General features: G+C 36.0%; 1 protein-coding gene across 8 annotated transcripts in view; it reads left to right on the top strand.

The window, feature by feature from the left end:
• ZFR (zinc finger RNA binding protein) overlaps window positions 1-26,240 on the top strand; it is a 75,468-nt gene that overhangs the window by 27,547 nt on the left and 21,681 nt on the right. For 4 of the 8 annotated variants that reach the window (XM_022599844.3, XM_089908729.1, XM_022599833.2 and 1 more), the window contains 12 exons: window positions 2,087-2,334; window positions 4,483-4,674; window positions 5,184-5,475; window positions 7,204-7,397; window positions 9,080-9,199; window positions 10,085-10,230; window positions 14,193-14,355; window positions 15,593-15,798; window positions 16,791-16,941; window positions 19,525-19,666; window positions 24,300-24,397; window positions 25,261-25,356. In XM_022599844.3, the coding sequence (XP_022455552.1) occupies window positions 2,087-2,334; window positions 4,483-4,674; window positions 5,184-5,475; window positions 7,204-7,397; window positions 9,080-9,199; window positions 10,085-10,230; window positions 14,193-14,355; window positions 15,593-15,798; window positions 16,791-16,941; window positions 19,525-19,666; window positions 24,300-24,397; window positions 25,261-25,356 (2,048 nt within the window). The other 4 variants (XM_089908730.1, XM_089908732.1, XM_089908731.1 and 1 more) reach the window with 4 other exon arrangements.

Genomic DNA, 26,240 nt, shown 5'->3' with positions numbered 1-26,240 from the left:
AATATTTTGCTTAACCTAGTGATTTTTGTTGTTTAAATAACACAGAGGACCTTACGATCTCTTAGCCTCAGTTGTTTCATCTCTAAAGTAAGTATAGTAATACCTGCAATACCTAACTTATAGTTCTGTTGTGAGACTTCACTGTGTCTGGAACACTGCTTCCCATATTGTGGATTCTCAATTTTAAACCTAGGGAATTGCCTGGCATTTCCAATGGTTAGTACTCAGCGCTCTCACTGCTGTAGGCCTGGGTTCAATCCCTGGTTGGGGAACTAAGATCCCGCAAGCCGTGAGGTGCTGCCAAAGGAACAAAAAAAACCCCTAGAAGTCCTGGTCATCCAGCATTGTAGGATGCTGCTGCCCTTATTCTCCTTTTTATTTTCTTGATACATAATTCCTGAAGTTATATTTTAAGTGGCATGTTTACAGTTCCTACACACAGCTAGTCATTTGGAAATTTTATATTAATAAAGATTTTATATAGAAATTATGGTCCTAACCAGTAATAATCCACAAGTAGCTTTGTTATTTTAAAAATCAGACAATTTTATGGTGTTGTTTAAAGAGCGAAATTTAAACTGTACGTGTTTCTGACTATAAATGTGAAAGTATTTGGCTGTGAGCTTAATTATATTCTTTTATCACAAACTTCAGTAATAGAGGCCACTGGTAGGACTGACAAAGAATTTATTGATTTATAGAATTTTTCTTTTAACCAATTATACCAAGTGTTTTCTAATTTTTAGAACTCTGATCATATGCTTATTATTGATGTGTTTACCTGCTTCTTTCTACTTTCATTTTTAGGTGTTTTCTTCCGTTACCACATTTTCTTTCTTTATATCTTCATAAGCATTTATATAATATAAGCAGCCCAACTACTTTCTCTCTCTCTCTCTCTCTCTCTCTCTCTCCACTTTCAGATTCCTATGATTCTGATTTCCCATGCATCTTAACCTTCACCTTTCCAATTCTTATTTTCTCCCCTGTGTGTGTAAGATATATTGGAGTCAATGTGTCGTAAGTCTTTACTCCTCAGTATAGCAGCCTGCATTTGAGATACCAAAAAGTTCAGTTTTCCTTAAGTCGTTCTCCTGTGCCATCATGGCAACTAGGAATCTCTCTCTTGAGCCTTAACTCTTGGCCCACTCATTTCCACTTTAGGGGAAAGGATGATAATTAGGGAGTCCAACAAATTTCCAGAGATCTTAGTTTAGGAAGCATTAAGTTTTCCAGTTTTGCGATAACATAATCATAACATTACAGCATGTATATATTATATCAATAACTAGTCTAATGTGTTAGTCATCAAAGACTTTGAACAATGGAAATGGATAGAATCCATACATTTAACCAGAAAATTCAGTGCTTTTTCACCTTTTGGAAGATGAGAACCAGTGTATTTGGTTCTTTATTTCAAAATCTTTTCTTTGTCGTCCTAGATGTTCATTTGAACTCCAACTCCATATTATGGACTTCTGCTAAGCTTTATTCACCTTGCCTCTCCAGACCAGCTTCTATCAGCTCCTTCCTTTTATTGGTTGCACAACCCATCAGTCAGTCCCTGGGATTCAGAATCTTGGTGTCATCTTTGTGTGTTTTCCTCTTCTTTCACATATTTTATCCTCTAAGTCACCAAGCATGTAAAATCTTACTTTCATGACTTTCTTTTTTTTTCCTTTCTAGTATCCTAGTTCAGACTCTTCCTCAAATCCAGCACTTCCCAAATTATTCAGAGGAATTCTGCTTGGGGAAATACTAATAACAGGTTCTATAACCACATAAGTTTGTCAAGCCTATCACTTCCCTCCAACGGAACTATAAGCCTTCTTGAAAGCAGTGTCCAAGTCTTATTCTTAACTTCATATCTCCATGACACCTGGCACGTATTGTGTAAATACTATGTTGGTTGACTTACATTAAAAGGAAGATAAGTGAGATTTTTTTCCCCAGGTTTTGTAAATTTTGTAAATAGGCACATGAAAACCTACCTTTATTAGCAGCATTTATTGGATTTACATTCATAGCATTTATCTTGGCCTTTTATAATTATGTAATATAACCTTTGTTTGATTTTATCTGTAAGGTACATCTTATTCAGGTTACGAAGCAGCCGTCTATTCAGCTGCGTCCTCCTACTACCAACAACAGCAGCAGCAACAGAAGCAGGCGGCGGCGGCGGCGGCGGCAGCTGCTGCAACAGCTGCTTGGACAGGGACCACCTTCACTAAAAAAGCACCATTCCAAAATAAACAACTGAAACCAAAACAGCCTCCCAAACCACCCCAGATTCACTATTGTGATGTTTGTAAGATCAGCTGTGCTGGACCACAGGTACTTATGTTGTATGCTTTACCATGAGTCTTCAGTGGTTGGGTTTTTTGTTTTTTTGGTTTTTTTCCTGTTGCTAAACTTAAAATAAGTGATTTAGGGAAGAGTCTATTTATAAAATCTAGTGAGTTCAGCTCCCTTCCCAACTTTATTTGTTAATACTTTATTTAAGAGTATCTAGTTTTCGTATAAAACTTTGATAAGCAGTTTGGTGGACAAAAGGCATAGTATTTGAAAAGATCAGATTTTGACTCTTTAGTAGTTTCTTCCAGTTATATCCACTCCCACCCTTGCCCAACCTGTGTACCTTCTTTTTAATTTACTAGATTAGTTCTTCTACTTTTCAAAACAGAATTTGTAGGGTATTTTCAGTTTCCAGCATTTGCTGAGTTACACCAAATTAGGGAATATTTTAATATATGTGGCTAGTAACATAAAACCTTCTTTTTTCCTATTTTCAGTATGATAGGAAACAGGTTCATTGTGATTACTTGGTTGGGGGAGAGGAGACAGGTGGGGAATGTTTGCAGCAACCCAAGATTAAACCTGAACGGGAACACGAATGTTGGTTTTAGGATTTGAGGAGTGTATCTTAGTAGTGACTGTTTTAAAGGTAATGATGCTATGAGTGGCAAATGCAAACCATAAGAGACTTGTTGAATATGTGGTACCATATAAAAGGATAGACCATGGCTGTAGGGTGATAGGTTAATTGCAGCATTTAAAATGAGTATACATATAAGGCTGACCATTGATCTGGGGGAGCTGGATGGCTACACAAGAACAGGCCAAGGGTACTTCTGCAAGTCAGAGGCAGTGCCATAAGGGATTAACGAGCCTTAGAGAAAAATACCATTGAGGTGGTGAGGTAGGGTGAGTTAGAGCCTAGTGTAGACATAAGGAGGGAGAATAAGTTGGTTCACATATAAGGGACTGTGGTTCCAGTCCTCTGCAACTAACTTGTGGCCCTGGGCAACTTGGAGACCTTAACTTCTTTGGGCTTTTGTTTCCTCAGTTCTGTAATAAGGACTTGTCCTAAATAATTGAGGTTCAGACTGCTTCACGGGGCCACTTTAGACTGCCGCAGATAGTGAGAGGAGAATCAGGTGGCTAGGTCTTATGCCTTCCTCTTTTGTTTCAAAAACGGTAACTTTCCTTACTTGTGAACAAGATTTCATTTTGAGGAGGGATTCTCTTGTTGAAAATTTAGAAAATTGTTGTTTTAGTTAATCTCCAAAGTCTCATCGAGCTCTGAGATTCTATGCTGTATATATAATTTTATGCTAATCATATGTCTGTATTAAAACAATTTTTTAAATAATATAGGAAAGAGTAACTATCTAGCCCCACTCAAGAAAAAACAAACTACCCAGCAGTCCTTATTGACCTCCTCTCATTTTAATAAAGCTACCTTCTTCAGTCATCTGCATTGAAGACAATTTTTTTCAATGGTTTTTTGTTTTGTTTTTTATTTTTGGCTGCATTGGGTCTTTGTTGCTGCGTGCCTGCTTTTCTCTGGTTGTAGCGAGCAGGGGATACTCTTGGTTGCAGTGCGTGGGCTTCTCTTGTTGCGGAGCACAGGCTCTAGGCGCACGGGCTCAGTAGTTGTGGCTCGTGGGCTCTAGAGCGCAGGCTCAGTTGTTGTGGCGCACGGGCTTAGTTGCTCTGCAGCATGTGGGACCTTCCCGGACCAGGGCTCGAACCCATGTCCCCTGCATTAGCGTGTGGATTCTTAACCACTGCACCACCAGGGAAGCCCTGAAGACAATTTTTAATATATAATTTCACTATTTTGATGGCTAGTATTACAATAATACTATTTTTCCTTCGAAAGAGATAAAATTTTGGCTGTTAAATATTTTAAATAGGCTTTTGTTTAGGGTGGCATGGATTCTAACACAGATCCTATGTGAAAATGCATTCTGTGTTTGAAAAATAAAAGAAGGTGTTAGGTAAATGTATTCTTAGAAAACAAGGTACAGAGAACCACTGATATATATGTAGGGAAACCACATGCTGTTGTTCAGTTGCGTTTAAAAAATGTGTAGTGCTGATTTTTTAATGAGTATTAGAGATTTGAGAATTGAATAATTTCAAATGATGTAGATAGAAAATTAGTGAAGCAAAATTTATTCTTTTTGTTTGAAACAGACTTACAAAGAACATTTAGAAGGGCAGAAACATAAAAAAAAAGAAGCTGCATTGAAAGCCTCACAGAATACCAGCAGCAGCAACAACTCCACTCGTGGGACTCAAAATCAGCTACGTTGTGAGCTCTGCGATGTGTCTTGTACAGGAGCAGATGCGTATGCTGCCCACATTCGTGGTGCTAAGCATCAGAAAGTAGGTGTTTTTTTCCCACACACCCTTATGTCTTACTCTGTTTTCTTTTCCTTTTTCAGTGGGGGGTTTAAAGTAAAGGTGGCTTCAAAATTTGAAAACTTTGAGTGCATTATACACCTTGCTTACATGTATATAAAGGTGACATCAAATACTCTTTGCTTAAGGAAGGAAAGACTGGAGACCTTTCTTCTTTAAATTTAACTAGATCTTTTTTTTCCACCAACTGGAAATTGAGTCATGTGATTGTTTTCTGCCTTTTGTCATGCTTACAACTAGGTTGGTAAGCATGTGGCCAAGTCATTTCCTTACCTGGTGGTAGATGGGATATGTATCCATATCTGCTTCACGGAGATTATTTTGAAAGTAATAAGTTTTTATCTAAAAATGTATAACAAAAAATACAACAAAGAAAAATATAGTTAAGATTTTCATTTTATAGTGTCTTTTAGACAAACTTTTTAAAAAGATTTTACAGTTTCCTGACAAATAAATATGCTTTTATTTTGTAGGTGGTTAAATTACACACAAAACTTGGCAAACCCATTCCTTCAACAGAACCAAATGTTGTTAGCCAAGCTACTTCTTCAACAGCCGTGTCTGCTTCAAAACCAACTGCCTCTCCTTCAAGCATTGCAGCAAGCAATTGTACTGTGAATACTTCATCAATTGCAACTTCTTCAGTGAAAGGTCTTACAACTACAGGAAACTCGTCTCTTAATAGCACAGCCAACACTAAAGTATCAGCAGTGCCTGCAAATATGGCTGCCAAGAAAACATCTACACCCAAAATAAACTTTGTTGGCAAGTACTGAAGATTCTCTGTGTTCCTTCTAACTCTGTTAAAGTGATGTTTCTCTTCCATTTCAGGACTAACCCTTCTACTTTTGCTGTTTTATCAGCCTTCTCCTTTCCTGGGACCTTATTCAATCATATATATGTATTTTTTTCTTGAAATTTTTTCAGTTCCCTTTTCTTCAGCCAGCAGGTATACCTGTGTCTTTCATAATCTTAAGAAAATATATGTATATATTTTCCCATTTCTCAGGCTGCTAACCTAATTCTTATTTTCTCTACTTACTATCCAGTCCTCAGTCTCTTACAGTGTTTCGACTCTGTGCTTTTCTGAAACTGCTTTCAGGAGTCACCAAAGACCTACTTGCCTGATTGATTGAGTGGCCGGTTTTCTGTTTCATGCTGTTCACCTCTCTAACATTTGGCACAGTTGACTGCTATACCTTAAAGCTTAAGACATGTCTCTGTCTCTATTCCATGTCCACTCACCTCTTCCTCGGGTATCTTTATTGGTTCTCCTGCCTTCATGTTCATTAACTGGTGGTGTTCCTAAGATTCTGATTTTGGCCCTCATCTCACTTACCTAGTATTCATGAGTGGTCTCATCTATAACACTGTGTGTGCAGTGAGTTTAAAATCAGTTGGGCCCATTCAAAACCCCCACCTGAGTTCTAGAGCCATATTTTAGGTATTTACTGGTCACTATCTGTATGGTTCTGTTGATGCCTACTAGTGTCTCATTCTAACTTTTTGTCTCATCACAAGAGTACCATGAAATAATTCATAAAACTGCTGCTTTTTCACATGGAGAACTTCACTGACATCATTTCTTCTTATTGCCTCTTCCAGTCGTTTATCTAGTCCTTTTGTTTCTGTCACTACAGCATTTCTCCAAAAAGTGTCGTTTCCTCTTCAGAGCCACTGCCTTGGTTTTTTTTGTGTGTGTGTGGTACGCGGGCCTCTCACTGTTGTGGCCTCTCCTGTTGCGGAGCACAGGCTCAGCGGCCATGGCTCACGGGCCCAGCCGCTCCGCAGCATGTGGGATCTTCCCGGACCGGGGCACAAACCCGTGTCCCCTGCATCGGCAGGTGGACTCTCAACCACTGCGCCACCAGGGAAGCCCCATAGTCTTTTTAACGCCATGTCTTTGTGCTTTTCTTGTACATGCTACTCTTTCTGTTTAGACATCGTTCTCTTTTTTTCTGCCTGACAGTTCATACTCATTGCTCTTCTTTCAAAGCCCAGCTCAAGTGTCACACCCTTGGTAAAGCCATTCTTAACTGGGTCAGTTTAAAGGGTTGTGGCTCCTTTCCTTTACATTCCCACAATACTGTTAATACTTAAACAGCACTTGCCACATTGTACTCTAATGACTTATATATTCCCTTAAATTGTTGGCACCTCAAAGACAGCCACATTGTCATATTCTTATTATATTACTAGAACTTAGGACAGTGACCCGTTCCATCCCATAAGAGCCATGGTGGGGACAGAGAGCACCACTGGATATTGGGACGTAGAGAACGGGAAAGAAAATTCAGACATGTATTTAATTAATAAGATAAAAAAGCCAAGTGGTTTACGTGGCTCTTCAAACTTCTGACCTGCTCTGTGTCAGGCAGGAGTTTGACAATTGGTAGAAAAGATCAGAACTTTATCTGAAGTTCTTGTTGTATCAAGCCATACATTATACAAAAAGAAAATTTAAATCACTATAATTCTTTTATGCTCTTCTAGGTGGTAATAAGCTGCAATCAACAGGAAATAAAACAGAAGACTTAAAAGGAACCGAATGTGCTAAAAGCACTCCTGTCACTGCTGTACAGATCCCGGAAGTAAAGCCAGACACAGTGTCAGAACCAGTCACACCTGCGTCCCTTGCTGCTTTGCAGAGTGATGTGCAGCCGGTGGGCCATGATTATGTGGAGGAGGTATTGATTTGAGAATACTACTGCTGTGAGATCAGATAAAGGGAAGACGTGTGTCTTTGTTACAAGCATGCTTTACATGTATAATTAAATTATATTCGATTATATTTTAGGTTTAGATTACTTAAAAAGGAATATCAAAGGCATCTTCGTTGAAGGTTTTTTTTTTAAGCTTGCCTAAGTGACATCACAATTTTTTTGTTAACTTCTCTCTTTCCCTGCTGACAGCCATCACTGTGGTGTGAAGTAACTTTCCATCTACCTGGCAGGCATTCTTTTAATATAACCCTTCTACTGTTCTTCTGAACAGAAAAAGTAATAAAAATTGTGAGCAGCAGAAATGACAAAGACAGCAAATATTTCCTTCCGAACAGTCAGTTTCATGTGTAAAATTAAGGTTGCTGATTTAACAGATACTGTTTATTTGATTTCCCAAGCTGATTAGAAAACTATTCCTGTTTTACAGACTAACTTAATAAATGGAGGATGAGGGAACGTCAAAGGGGCTTGATAAATATTTGCTGTTAGCAGAAAGACTAACATACAGTGGTGTAGCCCTACTCTTTACTTTTGCTGTATTGTAGAACAATTGTAGAGAACAAGTTCTCTGAGCTTCAGTGTCTACATCTATAAAATTTGGTTATCTCCTAGCAAAGTTACGAAGCTTAGATGAAATAAAGTACCTAGCACAGTGCCTAGCCTACAGATTTTTAGCAAGTATTTATTTGTTCCTTCATCCTTTTCCGCATCAAGAAAAATTACATATTGAGTTCTTTGTTTACAGGGTGGAAAACTGGGCTATGCAGTTTGAAAGTAGTTCATATACAATTTTAATTTAAAGTTATAGCTCTTGGGAATTCCCTGGCGGTCCAGTGATGGAGGCTTCATGCTTCCACTGCTGGAGGCATGGGTTTGATCCCTGGTTGGGGAACTAAGATTCCACAATGCCGTGCATAGCGCAGCCAAAAAAAAGGACATTTAAAGGTTAATAAACTTCTTTAAAAATAAATTAACTAATTAAAGTTATAGCTCTTAAAAGAGTAAGACTTGGTTGTCTAAAAAAAAAAAATGTACAGCCAGAACACCTTAATTGCCAGTGATGTTGGGTAAAATCATCTTAAACTTCAGAGAATTGAGTTCAGAACCAATTTTTAAAACTTGCATCGTTTGAACTTAGAATTCACTGTAGACTTTTTAATAACATTCTAGCCTACTTGTCTTCCTAACTGGTTGTGCAGTTAGAAAAAAATTGATACTGGTTTTCTGTAAAGTTACATGTATAAAGTCTTGGGCTTTATAGAAATAGATGTGAATAATGCCTTTCATCATCTTTATCTCCATTTCCAAGAACAGTACCTGGCCAGTAGCAAGTATTGAGTAAATATTTATTATAGAATTTAAGGTATCTAATTGCATTTAAATCTAAATGTTTATATATAGACACAAGTATTAAAAGATAATTACAAGAGCCAAATACATGCTAACATGTCTTGCATGCTACAGTTAAAAATTCTAACCTTTAGTTCATTTCTGTAGATTATCCTTTTTAAAAAGTATAGACATTGCCCTGTTTTTTTCTCACTTCAAATTCTAAAAGTTATTTACAACCCATGAGGGTTTATAGTTGAAATCTTCAACTGTAACATTCCTGTTGTGATTCTTGAATTTTTTTTTTCCACATCAAGGTACGAAATGATGAAGGAAAAGTAATTCGATTCCATTGCAAATTGTGCGAGTGCAGCTTTAATGATCCCAATGCTAAGGAGATGCACTTAAAAGGGCGAAGACACAGACTTCAATATAAAGTGAGTAAAATTTCAGCTATTTTCTCTTTTTATATGTCTTGGAACATTCTAGATTCAAAAACAAGGCCTCTAAATATAACTCCCTAAGTCCATGAACTCCCACTCCAGAATTGGCATGTAATGTCTCACATGGTGTCAGATGTTTAGTCTTTATTGACTAGTTTGTTATACTTAGGAAAAAATGATATCATATTTCATTACTTGTAGTGGCAAAATAAAGCTATAACATTATTTGGATCAAGTAATCATGTAAAGATAATTGCATCACAGGAAGTGTTTGAAAGAAGTGTCAGGTCTCCATTCTTTTCCTTTATCTTGGCAGAATCCCCACTAAAATGAATTATGAGATGAGGAATTCTTCATTGAAAACACTTCAAGTGATAAGTTAAATCTAAATAGTGTATTCAAAGTTTTTAATTAGGTTGGACTAATGCACTAGATTCATGTTTTCTAAACACAGAAGTGAAAGTTAAAATAATAGTCTGTTAAAGGGCAATACATTTATATGAAAAGAAACTTTTTAACCCCACACTCAGGTATCTAGAATCATTTACTTACAAACAAAGGAAAATTAATATCTATCAGTCTTCTAAGGATTTCTTTTATTGGTTAGCAGTAAGTTATGTACGTTTTACATACTAAATGTATAACTTTAAACTTTAACAACTAAGAATTTTGGGAGTGGGAAGTAAAGAAGAATGTTTATGAATGTATTCTGAATTTTTCCTCTGATTCAACTTATTTTACTGCATTTACTCTTAAAATAGGAAATTTGCAAATAAAAGCCCCTATGATGAAAGAGTATGTGGGATTGTATGATTTAAAGATACGTGTAGGTTGTTGGAGGGGTTGCTGGTTTTTCAAATATCTTGTCTGTATTAACAGAAAAAAGTAAATCCAGATCTGCAAGTAGAAGTAAAACCCAGTATTCGAGCAAGAAAGATTCAAGAAGAGAAAATGAGGAAGCAAATGCAGAAAGAGGAGTATTGGCGAAGAAGAGAAGAAGAGGAACGCTGGAGAATGGAAATGAGGTTAGTATCTTTAACTTTAATAGCACGATAAGTGGTTTAGCCTTTCTAAAAAACGTAGCTATTCTGAGTATGTGACATCCATTCAGAGCAATCCAGATTTATTTAATATACTTTTTTTTAGATTTATTTATTATTTTATTTATTTATTTATTTATGGCTTTGTCAGGTCTTAGTTGTGGCACACAAGATCTTCACTGAGGCGTGCGGGATCTTCGTTGTGGCACGCGGGATCTTCGTTGTGGCGCACAGGCTTCTCTCTAGTTGTGGCATGTGGGTTTTCTCTTCTCTAGTTGTGACACACAGGCTCCAGGGCACACGGGCTCTGTAGTTGTGGCACGCGGTTTCCAGAGCATGTGGGCTCTGTAGTTTGTGGCACGCAGGCTCTCTAGTTGAGGCACGCGAGCTCAGTAGTTGAGGCGCGTGAGCTCAGTAGTTGTGGTGTGCAGGCTTAATTGCCCCGCAGCATGTGGGATCTTAGTTCCCTGACCAAGGATCGAACCTGCCTACCCTGCATTGTAAGGCGGATTCTTTACTACTGGACCACCAGGGATGTCCCTATTTAATATACTTTTAGTTTTCACTTCTCAGGAAGATCTTAGGTCTAGGAGAGAAATGCATTAAAACTAAGTTATTGGCTATTATAATATTTGACTGTGTCCTTGGTATTAGGAATTAAGTTGGAAATGGTATCTTATATATATTTAAATACATAAATAGTTTAATACTATAAATAACTGCGTCAGTTTAAAACAAGCAAAATAGAACATTTAGTTACATGATAAACATATCCAGAATATCAGATTTAGTAGCTTCTAGACATTAATAATGTGTGGGTTTTGGGGTGTTTTTGTTTTTGTATCTCAGGAAACGTCTATTATAAAAACTTTAGAGGCTCCAGGGAAGGAGAAATGAGAAACATGTTCAAGAGATATGTAAATGTTTAGTTTTACTGATGTAATTGGCATATATTTAAATGGTAACAATTAACTGGTTTTTATTATATTCGCAGAGTTGTGCAGTCATTACCACAGTCAATTTTAGAACATTTTCATGACCTGCAAGAGAAACCACAAACCCATTAGCAGTCAATCCTTATTCCCCCCCACAACTCCTCCCTCTACCCCCTAGGCAACCACTAATAAACTTTGTCTCAATGGATTCACCTATTCTGGAGATTTCATATAAATGGAATCACAAAATATGTTGTCTTTTGTGTCTGGCTACTTTCACTTAGCATAATGTTTTCAAGGTTCATGCATGTTATAGCATATATCAGCACTTCTTTTTTATAGGTGAATAATATTCCATTATGTGTATGTATCATATTTTGTTTATTCATCAGTTGATGGACATTTGTGTCATCTCCACTTTTGGGCTATCATGAATACTGCTGCTATGAGGATTTGTGTACAAGTTTTAAAATATAATTAAGATAAATATAAACAAGTGTAATGTATGTGTATTTTATAACCTACTTTTTTCATTTACATACCAACTCTTTTTAAAAGTAAGCTAGAATTATTTTATCTTATTTTCCATGGCTACATAGTATTCTCTTGTGCAGATGTAAAATTTTCCTTATAACCAATTACATATTGTTAGATATTTAGGTTTTTTACAGTATTTCCCTATTATAATTATTACATTGACCATCCTTGAGGCTATATTATTGCATAAATCATGATTAGTTGCTAGTAATAAAATCTCAGAAACGAAAATGTTTGACTGGCAGATACCCATACGTTTTGCCTGTACTGGATAGTTTAACTGGTTCTCAAACTTTTTGGTCTCAGGACCTTTTATACTCAATAATTACAAAACTCCAAAGAGCTTTTGTGTATATGGGTTATAGCTGTCAACATTTACTGTATTAGAAATGAAAACTGAGAAGTTTAAATATTTATGAATTAATTTTTAAATGACTTTATGTTTATTAAAATGTAGTTAAATATTGATAATTATAGTATTAGATCAACCATATTTATTAATATAATGTGGATAAATATAATATGCTAACTATAAAATAACTGTATTTCTCCCCCAGAATAATGAGAATGACATTGTTTTATATTTTTTCAAATCTCTTTAATGTCTAGCTTAAGGTAGCCTGATTTTTCTATCTACTTCTCTGCGCAACAGGTTGTGATAACACATTTTGCCTCTGGATAACTCCAGTGTACACTCATAAGAGAATGAGAATGGAGAAGGCAAATGTCTTGTTATTATTATGAAAGTAATTTTGATGTCATGGATCCCCCTGAAGGTGTCTCAGGAACCACCTAGGGTCCCTGGACCACACTTTGAGAACTGCTTCTATAACTTATTAAAATCTCTGCCAATGAGAGAGTGAAACATGAAAGACAGTTTTGTTTCAACTTTGTTTGTATCGCAGGCAAATTAAATTTTTATTTCATGCTTAACCACTTACATTTCTTCTGTGGTGAATTTGTTTAACTTACCTGTTGTTGATTTGTACAGATACTTCTTATATTATAGCTATTAACACATTATTAACATGTTACCTTTAAATCTTTGTTGTTATGTATGTATCGATTTTTATTTAGGTATCTAAATCTATTTTTCTTATTCTTTATGAAGTTTCTGCCTTTGTAATGCACTGGAAATTTTTCTCTATACCTAGATTACACAGTTACTTCCTCTTTTATTGTTATAGCAAATATTTATTAAGCACTTACAGTTTGCCAGGAAGTAGCACGTAGTGTGTTAGACACCAAGTATGAATTGGTAAACAATGGATAAAGGTCCCTGCCCTTATTTAACTTAAACATCTTTAGTAATAACCAAGTATTCAGTACTGGAATGAACATGGTTTTCCAGAGCCTTCAAGCTCAAGACCTAAATAACATAGAAGTATGGTTCTTCCTGTCCTTAGTGGGATGACCTAAAAAGCACTGCTTATTCCCGACTGAAGAAATTGGTGGTTTCTACAGTGCTACTTGAGAAACATACTTCTTTCTTATGTTTTGTGTTAAACAGATTTGTCTGGTTAAAAACTTAATTGTTACAAAAATTTACTATAAAGACAGGACTACCTTGGGAGTTATTGGTATCCTAGTTTGAAGCTGAAAGCGAAGATAGAACTGAGAAGGAGAGAGTCACATGGTAAAAAAGAAATTAGATTCTGAAAATGTTGACTATTAAGAGGCTACACACTAGCTGCCCACAGTCCAAGTTCAGTCCGTGGGTGTTTCATTTGGTACACGTGGTATTTTTTGGATACCAACATGAACCAACACTTAAAGACCATGAGATTTCACAAAAATGCTGATGACCTTGGGATTACCATCTGTATTCCCTTATGGCAATAATTAATAGCTGTGCTGTGGCTCAGAGCATGTGCTTTCTTCTTTACCATAGTTCCTGCCACCCTTAACATGTCCCCAAAAGTGAAACACGATGTGAGTTGCCATTTATCTCAGTTGTTTTTCCTCATTGTAGAGAAGTGTCTTTGTCTCTCTGCCTGTATCAGTTGAGGAAATTAAAGGTAGTCTTCAGAAGTTCTCTCTTAGAAAAAAATAGGAGAGAGCACATTTCTTCGGAGACATGAAGAAAATTTCTGAATGTATGCTTTGAGTCTTTCACTCACACACATTGTTGGTCTGGCCACATTAGGTAGGCATTTAAGTTTACAGTCTCCTGTAAAGAGGGAGAGGTTAGAAGGAACTCTGAGGTTTCTGGTGCTTGTTCTTTCAACCCTGTCTTCAGGCTGTGAAATTTTGTTTTGCTTTTATCTTTGTTTACTTATTTTCTCTTTTCACTGGGATTCACTTCCATTTACTGCTAGTTAAAGCAAATAAAGGTAATCAGATACAGTAGGAGAAAAGAGATGTAAGCTAGACTGATTTGGGCTATTTTTTAAATTGCTTTTTATATCATTATTGATTTAAATTCTTGGGTTGTATTTTTCTTATAGACTTATAGTATCATTCTCTATGTTTCAGACGTTATGAAGAGGACATGTACTGGAGAAGAATGGAGGAAGAACAGCATCATTGGGATGATCGCCGCCGAATGCCTGATGGAGGCTATCCTCATGGTCCCCCAGGCCCACTAGGCCTCCTGGGAGTCCGACCAGGCATGCCTCCTCAGCCACAGGGGCCTGCAGTGAGTGTCCACTTTGTTTACATAGGGGGTGAAAGTGTAAGACTGGCTCAGCATTGGAAGATAACAGTTTGGGGAGCTAATTTTTAGACTTAATAATATCCAAGTCTCAATATAAGTTTTTCATCTGATTTAGAATTTTCCCTCCTTTTATTACAGGTTCTCAACTCGGGTCCTTATTTATGAGGACTTCATAGAATTTCCATGCATCTTTCTTACTTATACTATGAGTTAAGGGAGCAGAGCTTCTTTTGCCAACTCTTCTTTCACATAAGAGATTTTCTTGCCTTTGTTCTTTAGATTGTCAAGAACAACTAATTTTGAAGGCAGTTGCTTTGCTTTCAGAATTATTCTTATCTTCCCATTACCAGTGGTTTAGAGTCTTTTTTCCCTTTTCAAATAATGAAAAAAACCTACACTACTTCTAAATTAAGTGCAGGACAAGGGGTAAGTAAATGGTCCAAGATGAGCACACAGTGGATGTATTAGGAGAACTGTAGGCAAGAGCTGCATCTTGAGAGTTTGTGCTCTGTGGAAGCTAGATAAAAGAAGACATACTGGGCTTCCCTGGTGGCGCAGTGGTTGAGAGTCCGCCTGCCGATGCAGGGGACACGGGTTCGTGCCCCGGTACGGGAAGATCCCACATGCCGCGGAGCCTGTGCTCCGCAACGGGAGAGGCCACAACAGTGAGAGGCCCACGTACCGCAAAAAAAAAAAGAAGACATACCTGGGTTATGAGGAATATTTCATATAAGTTCAGACTGCAGAAAACAAGATGTTTTTATTCTTTGTTCTGTTTTCTAGAGGGCACTTAGAAGGAAACAGCAACAAATTCCTGCTCTTAAACTATTCTTTCTCATTTGTCTTTGCATAGAATAAGTATTTGTGAAACTTGTTTTATTAAAAGCAAAACATTTCAGAATCACTGGTTGTTAAAGTTGAGTAGAAAGTATTTTTATAACCTTAGATGGTGTGTATTATAATTTTACTTGTTTTGAGGCAAAGAATGCATATATACATAGATGCATACTCATTTTTGATAGTGTAACTTTCCATAGTTTACGTGTTGGTTTTTACTGAGATGGAAAAAAGGGAGAAGATAGCTTTAAATGGACATTTTGCATAATTGACTTTTTTATTGAAAAGATGTGACAAACATATGTATAGTTGAAAAATAATAATTTACTTTTGCTTGGGAAGCATTTTTTTTTAATGAAGTTATCTTTTTTGTCTTCTCCAGCCCTTACGTCGTCCTGACTCATCTGATGATCGTTATGTAATGACAAAACATGCAACCATTTATCCAACTGAAGAGGAGTTACAGGCAGTTCAGAAAATTGTTTCTATCACTGAACGTGCTTTAAAACTCGTTTCAGACAGCTTGTCTGAGCATGAGAAGAGCAAGAGCAAAGAGGGAGATGATAAGAAAGAGGGAGGTAAAGACAGGTGTGTTTTCAGAGTTTTTTACTTTTGTTTAATTTTGGTTTCCCTTATGTGGACTTCTTATACTTGAAATAAAAGTTACAAAGACTGAAAATTCTCTGTTGTCAGTCTACATGTGTTATGCTTGTGTTAGATATTTAATGTATTCAGCTGTTTTTTGCTGAAATGAAAAATAACAGAATTTCATACAGTCTCCAACCTTGTAATTTTACTCATTTTATTTAAATTTATATAAAACTATTTCAAGTCTGTTTTCAAAGCAGCCTTCATAGTTTTCAATTGCATTTAGCTGCTCTTCAGTTTTTATTTATCTGTTGCATCTGTTTACTCTTTGTTTTAGCAGCTTATTTTTCCTTAACACATTGACCCATAAGTGAATAAGCTCAAGCTTTAGCAACATCTTTCATATCAAGTTTGCATTATGATCTATAACTTTTCATTTTCCCCTTAACCCTTTGGAAATATCTTTGTATATATTGAACATGACTTTTGTTCTAATTTGTAAAGTGAGACGCAGAAAAGTGTTAATGGCCTTTGCGTTGCAGTTGTCCTTGTGAGAACTTAGCTCTTGATTTATTAATTTATCCATATTTCTTTTTTTTTTTTTTTTTTTTTTTTTTTTTTTGCGGTACGCGGACCTCTCACTGCTGTGGCCTCTCGTGTTGCGGAGCACAGGCTCCGGACGCGCAGGCTCAGCGGCCACGGCTCACGGGCCCAGCCGCTCCGCGGCACGTGGGATCCTCCCGGACCGGGGCACGAACCCGCGTCCCCTGCATCGGCAGGCGGGCTCCCAACCGCTGCGCCACCAGGGAAGCCCTATCCATATTTCTTATCTAAGTGAAGGATACTTCTAAAAATATTGAATGTTTTTATACTGTAGTTGATTGAGAATTTTAACGGTGTAAAAGTTATTTCATTTACTATTGTGTGTTGAGAGATTATCGTGGTTCTGGTTGAGAAGGGAAATGTCATAATATAACTTGATTTCACTGCAGAGCTTTAAAAGGAGTTTTGCGAGTGGGAGTATTGGCAAAAGGATTACTTCTCCGAGGAGATAGAAATGTCAACCTTGTTTTGCTGTGCTCAGAGAAACCTTCAAAGACATTATTAAGCCGTATTGCAGAAAACCTACCCAAGCAGCTTGCTGTAAGTATTATGGAAATGTTCATTTTTACCCCTTGTCTGGTTCAAAAGTTTTTGGCGGGACTAACTGTGCTTCAGCTTAATCTTAAGCCTGCCTTTAAAGTTTTGGTTTGACTTTCCAAATTGAACTTTTTCCTTGATTGTACAAATTGGTAGAACTGTTTTCTACTTTGTCTTTTTAGGTTTTATAGTGCTCCTCTTTGGCATGAAGCCATCTTGCTAATTTATTTTAAAATATAAATTTGCAGCACATGTCCTCTTCCTGCTCTTTTTTCCAAGAGTTGAATCATTAAGAGATGAGACTTTAGGGAAAAAAATGGGGGTTTTTTGTTTTGTTTTGTTTTTTAAACAAAGCCCATGTATATAAAGCAAGCTTAAATTTTTAGAATTCATGAACTTCTTGCCTATTTAGTTGAATATATGTTTTTAATAAAGTATAGTAACTAAAATAGAGACTCTTTCTGATTTGAATTTCCCCAGTTTTATTATGATTACTTTCAGTTTTCTACGTGTTATAGTCGTAGGTCTTAGCTCTCACTGTCTCTCTTCAGCAAATTGTGGCAATGCACAATTAGTAGAATATCCCCTTTTGGTCCTACAAAAAAAACTTTTTTAAGTTTGAATTTTTAAAATTTTTATATAGTATCTTGTCAGAATCACAGACTGGGATTTAAAATAAAGATTTCTTGAATAATTTAATGTATAAAACTTATTTAGATATTTGAAATCCAAGAATTGACATTTCATTGGTAATATGTATTCCACAGTAATGTCAGAATAAATAGTACCTGACCACAGCAGAGCAACCGATACCAAAAGGGATAGTGAAGCATGCTATTAAACTTGAGCTCTGGGCTTCCCTGGTGGCACAGTGGTTGAGAGTCCGCCTGCCGATGCAGGGGACACAGGTTCGTGCCCTGGTCCAGGAAGATCCCACAGGCCGTGGAGGGGCTGGTCCCGTGAGCCATGGCCACTGATCCTGCGCGTCTGGAGCCTGTGCTCCGCAACGGGAGAGGCCACAACAGTGAGCGGCCCACGTACGGCCAAAATAAATAAATAAATAAACTTGAGCTCTGACGACTGTGGCACTTACTGTTGTTTGCTTTATATTACCATTGTTCCAGATGTGAAGTTTCTTATTGTAGATAAGTCTTTTTAAGTATTAGGAGCCAGGAGAATTGTCATTGTGTGTCTACTTGTTACCCTTCGTTGAGGCTGCTAGAGCAATGAAGGGGAGGAGACTCAGAAGAGGTTTGAGGACTTTGAAAAAATTATATAATTTGCAAGAAACATCTTGATCCTAAATTGTGGTGTTTAGTAAATCTACAAAGCAGGGGGGCTTCCCTGGTGGCGTGGTGGTTAAGAATCCACCTACCAGTGCAGGGGACATGGGTTCGAGCCATGGTCTGGGAAGATCCCACATGCTGCAGAGCAACTAAGCCCGTGCGCCACAACTACTCAGCCTGCGCTCTAGAGTCCGCAAGCCACGACTTCTGAGCCCGCATGTTGCAACTACTGAAGCCCACGCGCCTGGAGCCTGTGCTCTGCAGCAAGAGAAGCCACAGCAGTGAGAAGCCCGCACACCACAAGGAAGAATAGCCCCCACTCACCGCAACTAGAGAAAGCCCGCGCGCAACAATGAAGACCCAGCACAGCCCCAAAAAACTACAAAGCAGAAAATACTATATCCTAACTAAATAATTAAGTTACACTAAAAGCAGCATACTCTTTCCAAATCATTCTATGTACTTATTGTACAAGTGGATAAGCAAGAGAAATAGAATTTATTATCGTCATCATCATTGTCATAGTTAACGTTTATATAATTCTTACTATGTACCAGGCACTGTTTTAAGTGCTTTATGTAGTTAATTCATTTATTCTTCCAACAATCCTATAGGTTAGATAAAATTACTGTCCCTATTTTATAAAAACAGGTAAAGGGGAGTTAAATAATTTGCCCATCTTCATAAGTAAAGTAGCAGAGCTAGGATTTGAACCTAGATACTATGCTGTAAACACTCCGTGTAACTTCTATGGAGTCTTCATTTGTTCATATATACTGAGACTTATTTCATGTGTACTGAATTGCAGTGAATCCTGGTTTTTCTTCTGTTGATCAGGACTTTCTGCTCCCTGATAAAATGTAGATCTGTTGAGTTCACAGACAAGGTACACTGGGAATGTTTGAATTATGGCTCCTGTTAGTTTCAGATATCTATTTTAGTCTCATTCATATTCTGCAAGTACTTAACTACCCAAGATGCTATTAGGAAGGTACGGTAATAAATAGGGCAGTGTTTCTTTTATCCAAGAACTCATCATCTAAGAGAGACATACACACATACAAATAACTCATATTATACAAGTAATGGTAAATATTAGTTCAACAAAATTCTAAAAGGAAAGAGGAGCAAGAGATTTATAATATTTGCATGTATTACAAGGCTTCTTGGCGGGAGTAATATATGATCTAGTCCTTATAAAATGGTTAAGGTAGTGAGAAAATGAAAGAGCCATAGTGAAACTGCTTTGTTTGATAATGTTAAAAGGTCCATCTAATTTCCTGTACTCTTCATTACATAGGTTATAAGTCCTGAGAAGTATGACATAAAATGTGCGATTTCTGAAGCGGCAATAATTTTGAACTCATGTGTGGAACCCAAAATGCAAGTCACTATCACCCTGACGTCTCCAATTATTCGAGAAGAGAACATGAGGGAAGGAGGTTGGAAAGCCATTAAACATTCTACTTTTTTTAACTTTTTTTTTCCCATTTGCCTACTCTTTAAGATGGCATTAAGCCCTAGAAGGCAACATGCTGGCATTACATATGAATTTGATAGATTTGACTTACATAGCAACCAGTTTTGCTTAAGATCATTTCCCAGATCTTTTATTGATGTCTTTTTAGCAATGTACTTTTATATAAAACACTCATGGTATTATTGATTTTCTTGATTTTTTTTTTTCTTTTCTTGCTAACCTCAGATTTCTGGAAAAAAAAAAAAAGTTCAAAATTATTCTTACCAGCATAGTTGACCCATGAACAAATTAAAGAAATGTTGCTAGTGAGGGGCCACAAATTTAACTTCTTTTAAGTTCTTGTTCTTGTCTTAAAAAAAGACAAGAGAGTTCCATAAATAAAATTGGTTAAATATTCATAACACAGTTTAAGAGGCATTGTTATATATGTAATCATGGATTTGGCTTGTCCTGAGGTAAATATTTCTGGTTCTCTGAGGTTGCTCTTTGGTTTGAAGCGTTTTCATAAATGCAGAGCATCCTAATGCACGTAGATTTGGGCATCTGACCCCACTATTATACTAGAGATATTGAAAACTAAATGGTGTTGGCATAGCTAGTGAGTTATAGCACAATTCAGGGTTTTTAAACTTACTTTACAATTGTAGAATATGAAATCCTGCTGGTGCCAGCAATGTTGCTTTAGGGACTATTGTGTAACATTTTCAAAGCTTCAAAAGCTTTTAAGCCAAAAAGCATGGTCAGTGTCTGCCGTATGTTGGTTCTGTTGTTTTATGGGTCAGATAAAATTTACTTTGTTTCCTTTCATGTTGTTTTTGTACATCTTAATTTGTTGATATGGAGTTATAGTCTACACTAATATTTCTTTGTGATACAGATAGAGGAGAAAAGAATACTTAAAATTAATTTGTCTAATAGCATAAGTAGGCTCTCAATTACTGTCCCTTTAAATTCGTTTTTTTACAGCAAAGCAATTTTTTTTTAAGGCACTGGGCTTTCCACAACCCAGGAAAAGATAATTTTTACTAAAAATGCGATCATTGGGAGACATGTCTAACTTTGCATACATTATATATACACCATATATCAGGACTTGTATGTTGTGTAAGCTTTGCATCTTAAAAATAAATGGGGTTTGTGTAGAGGATCTTTTATGTGAGCATGAGTTCCCACTCAAGGTCTGGCTGTGGATATTGCTGGAAAAACAGTTCCTGAGTCAATCTGGTCAATTCATATGCAGCATATGACTCTTAGGATTTGAAAAAGAAATCTTCGAGATTATGTTATAAATAATAGTTGCTGTATTTCCTATGAAATTATACTCATATAACCATTTGACTATATTTCAGAGCACATCTTGTCCAGTTATATTTAGGCTTGCTTAAATTGGTGCAGTATCAAGTAATTTTATTTTGTTGCAAAAGTCTAAAGTTAATAGTATCATATTTGTAGTAGTCTTTAATAATCTATCCCTTCTAAAGGAAACAAAATTATATTTTTGTCTGACCCAGACTTGAGTTATTGTTCTGAATTTCATAAATATTATGGTGAGAGAAGTGGTCAGTCCAAAATTGAAAGATTTTACTTCAAGACACTGAGCTGAAAAGTTGGATGTGCAAAAAGTGTAGAAACATTGATAGTGTTCTTTGCTGCAGATAACTGCAGTAAATCATGTCTTTAGCTTCATTATGAAGATTGCTGCAGAATAACGGTATGTATTCTCTCTCACTGCAGCTCTGAATGCTCTGTGTCTTAAAATCATTTAAAGCCTATAGCTTGCTTTGGGGAGTTAGTACCAGGGGTAAGGAAGGCTTTGCCGGAAGAGCACTTGTAAATCGTGAGACTGGCGACTTGCGCATAGTTGTGGTAGCCTCTTAATGCGTAATGGTCCTGTTTGATACCAAAAATTATTTAAAGGATATGATTAAATTGCCCAAATAACTGTTAAACACATTACAGATCTATTTTATGTTACTGTGTTTGACAGTTAAACATTAAGTAAACATTTAATTGACTTGAAGCTTGAAATGTACAAAATGCTCTAACCCTTGCTACAGCGTCTCTTCTGTAGCAAGTCAAGTATTGTGTGTGTTTTTTTCCACCTTTAGCTTATCAGGCCCGGTCCAAAGCCTTCTAGCAGAGGGAATTGATTCCTGTCAGGGGTTGCTGCCAAGACATCGGAAGGATTTTTGACCAAGGTTTTCAAAAGCTCAGTGTCACACCTGCCATTTGATTAAGGAGGGATTTTGGATGCAGAGTCTGGCATTTATTGTCCTTTGTGTGGCTGTTTTGTTTGTTTTGTCTTTGTCTCTCCTAGAATTGAGCAGTGTTCACACTAGTTTTTAAATTGTTGGGTGGATTACATATTTTACATAACCATGTTAATTTAAATTAATATATTCCCATTAACTTTTAATCATAAAATAGTGTGGACACAGCATGTCTTCTAACTGGTGATTAACCCCTTAAAATTTATGAAACACACTTTTGTAGGGTAAGAATTTGCTTTCTTTTAAATAAATTAACTGGTTTTGTTTTGTTAACTGGGTGTTAGGAAGAAAGTATGATCTTAGTACAATATATCTAAGGGGTTAATCCACTTGAAATATAGAATGGGTGCAAAAATCCACACTCTAAATTTGACAGAAATTTCCTACTTATAGCTCTTAAGTTGTTTTTAAATTGCAATAGGTGTCTTGGCATCTTTGAAATTGTATCATTAATTTAAATTTCCAAAGTTATGAATGCTTGTGTGCAAAAGGAAAACTTTTCTTCCGTATTGGAGGAAATTAAAACATGAATTAACATTAAAAATTCAGAAACTTTTAGAAAGAGATTGCACATTATCACCTATTTGCATTTTAGCTTTAGCAGATAATGTAAATAAATAAGGGACATGGAAAGGGTTCTTCAGCATGTTCTGTAACCTTGCTTTGGGGAGTGGTTTTTTGTTGTTGTTGTTTCTTTTTTTTACTTCTTTAATTAGCTGTGCTTTCCTGTGTTCCTTTTCCTTCTCTCAGAATAACCCATTTCTTATGTTCATTATATTTCTGGATTCAGTAGTTGGTTTTTCAGGTTTTGAGATTGTTTATTAGTTTTTTAAAATTACTACCATTTCTGACTTGATACTTTTCTTTTTAGTACCCACATTCCTCTTTCAATGTTCATTTTCAGAATGCCACACAGTGTTCTTTGATTATCTGTAAAATTCCCTTCTAATATGTATTCTGAAAATCTGTGCCATCTGATTATGTAAGGAGTAGGAACTAAGAATAAAAAGCCCAGACAAGGGATGGAATTCTTTATTACTTTTTAAATATGCTTTTTAATATGTCATCTACTCAAAATAAGGACAGATATCTTTTAAGATTTCTGAATGCTCATATAAAAATAGACAATCAAATAATTTGCCCAGCGTTGCAATAATACTCTTAAAGTAAAATCATCTTCATGTTTTCTTTTATCGTATATTTCATCTTTTGTCCCACATATTCATTTGGTGCCCTCAATGATTTATAAAACTATATCCTAAATGTCCCATAATTTTGGTGCTTTTTATCTAGAAGACTGTTTTCAGTAGCTTACTTGCCTGGTATGTAATTTTCCTATATTTAGAAAATATTTTAAAATCACCAAGAGTTGTGAATTAGATTGACTTATACCTATGAATAGTTTGATTAGCAAATTTGATTAGCAACTTTTATACACAGTTTACAGATATGTTTTAGATGAACGTAAAGCTGGCCTTTTATGAATGAAAAGTTAACTTCTTGTCCTGATTTAGGTTCAGATTTTCATAAGTTTTATATAGCTCATTTATGTTTTAATACAATAATCTGATTAAAATCAGTTACTATAACTGACTTTGCAACTTAAAAGATTCTACAGATATATCATCAAACCATTCTGCTTACTGCATCTGTTCTATTTCTATACTTATTCTATTTAACCATGTTAGTTCCTATTGCCCTTTTCTACTTTACTCATTGTTTCTCTCCAATTATTCTTTGAAATACTTCATGGGAACTTTGAATTTTAAAGGGCATTTCATATTCCCTTAATTCTTAAAGCTAAAATTCTCTTGTGGAAGAGAAGTCATTGAACTCTTAGAAATGCCTATTTTTGGCCCTTTATTTTTTTCTATGATTATTACTTCATTGATCATCCCATATTTATTGTTAGTTCTTTGACATATTAGCCCGAGAATAACCTATGACCATTTAAAATACTGAACAAACTCAATAGTTTATTGTACATTCTCATTTATTAAGGTGGATTTTTGTGTTCCCTTTTGTCTTGTCGTCTTTGTGCTGGTGCGCTGTGTCCAGTAATCCTTCCTTTTGATTTTATTTTGGTGGGTAGGGTTTATATTTGCAGAAATTATTTATTATATTTCTAAAATAAAGAGTTTAATTCTCATCTTGATCTTCATATTAGATTATGTGAATTTGTTGAAAATAACTCCCTGGGTACTTTAAAGTGTTGACAGACTCTCAAATGGCTCATGTGACACTGATGCTACTTTAAGGAAGTGTCTTGCTCACCTGGTCAAACACCCATTCCTCACTGCATTTTGCCAATTCAATCCATTTTAGATGTAACCTCGGGTATGGTGAAAGACCCACCGGACGTCTTGGACAGGCAAAAATGCCTTGACGCTCTGGCTGCTCTACGCCACGCTAAGTGGTTCCAGGTTCGGAACATCATTTTACTTTTTTCTTGTAGCCTTATGAGAGAGTAGTTCAGTACAACATGTTTAACTGTGTTTAAACATTTCAAAAGATTGCCCAAGCAATACTATTTTAAATTAAATATCAGAAAATGTTAACATAGAAAGCTGGGTATGAAGATCTGCATATTGCAGTTACTATTAATTTGACAATAAACTCAGGTTTTGGGGGTGTTTTGTAGTTTGGGTTTTTTTATTTTTATTTTTAGTGGCTATATTTAAAGTTGACTTGTTTAGGAACATCACAAGTTTGTGTACATATATTATATTCCATAAGGCTGCAGATTAACTTTGCTTTAAATAATGGAATATGTGTTTAAAGCTTTGTGTATAGTTTTAAGATTTCCCCCCCTCTTTCTCTAAGTTAATAAGTGTAGGGAATGAAAGGTGAGGAAGCAGCTGTTTGGTTTAGTGACTTTGCAGTTATGCAAAGGCACAGAAAGGAAACCAAACAGATTTCCTTAATCTTTCAGTCCCTAGACAAACTTTTTAGCTCTTTACTTTTTCTTTTATTTCTAATGTAGGCAGACTTTTTTTTGAAGTTTACTGTTTTAAATGAACACAGGTCAAGGTTCACAGGGGATCAAGAACAATTATTCTTGTATAATCTGTTTACTTTGACCTAAAATATCAGCTTTTAAATACTAACCCTGGCATAAAATATTGCTGTAAATGGCAGCTCATTGAATCCAATTTTAAGCGTGGTTATTTTTGTTTTATTTTTATCTGAGCTTCCATTGAACAGTGGTATTTTAACTTTTTTTTCATCAAGGGATACTTTCAGTATTTCTAAGATTAATTCAGTTGGTTTTTGTGTTGCTCTCAAGGCTAGAGCTAATGGTCTGCAGTCCTGTGTGATTATCATACGTATTCTTCGGGACCTCTGTCAGCGAGTTCCAACTTGGTCTGATTTTCCAAGCTGGGTGAGTAATATGTAATTGTATGGTGTGAAAAATAAACATATAGGAAATATTTATGCAGTTTTTTAATAGACTCATCTTACATCTAATTATCAACTTTCTTTTCATTTCCTAAATGTAGTTTTTTTCTTCTAGTGAGAAATCCTGGGGTCTTAATTTTCTGAGAATTCCACTTGATTTTCTTTCTGTATTTTCCTCTCCTTTTTTTTTTAACTCTTCTCACAGTGTTTATTACTTTCTTTAAAATAGGACCGATTATGAGTTGTACATACATAAAGGTACAAAGAAAACTAAAAGTGAGCTATTAATCTACCTATGCAAGGTTTTGTTGACATTTTAACAAAATAATGTAAAAGGAATTTTTAAGATTTAGAAATATACATTATTCAAAAATGCATAAAATTAGGAAATTCAAATAATGCAGAAAGGCATGAAGTAGAAATGAAAGTCTTTTCGTCATTTAAAGGCAAGCCATCTTGACACAGTTTGTTGTGGTTTTTTCCTAGGGGAAAAAAATGCATGCATATATATCGTGTATGTTCCTTTTTTAAAAAAATATTTATTTATTTGGTTGTGCTGGGTCTTAGTTGTGGCAAGCGGGCTCCTTAGTTGGGGCTTGCCGGCTCCTTAGTTGCAGCACGCCAGCTCCTTAGTTGCATCATGTGGACTCCTTAATTGTGGCGTGTGAACTCTTAGTTGCAACATGCATGTGGGATCTAGTTCCCTGACCAGGGATCGAACCCAGGCCCCCTGCATTGGGAGCATGGAGTTTTAACCACTGCGCCACCAAGGAAGTCCCATGTATGTTCCTATTATTATTTATGTACATAAATCCCTTTGATATTGAACCGTTTGGGTTCCTATAAGAATTCAGATAGAGAGGGATT

Source organism: Delphinapterus leucas, chromosome 3 (genome assembly GCF_059928025.1).
Source record: "Delphinapterus leucas isolate spDelLeu-1000000601 "Yukka" chromosome 3, BTC_Dleu_Yukka2, whole genome shotgun sequence".
Classification (NCBI taxonomy): domain Eukaryota; kingdom Metazoa; phylum Chordata; class Mammalia; order Artiodactyla; family Monodontidae; genus Delphinapterus; species Delphinapterus leucas.
Note: the sequence above shows the minus strand (reverse complement) of the source record. Positions and strands in the feature narration are given on the sequence as shown.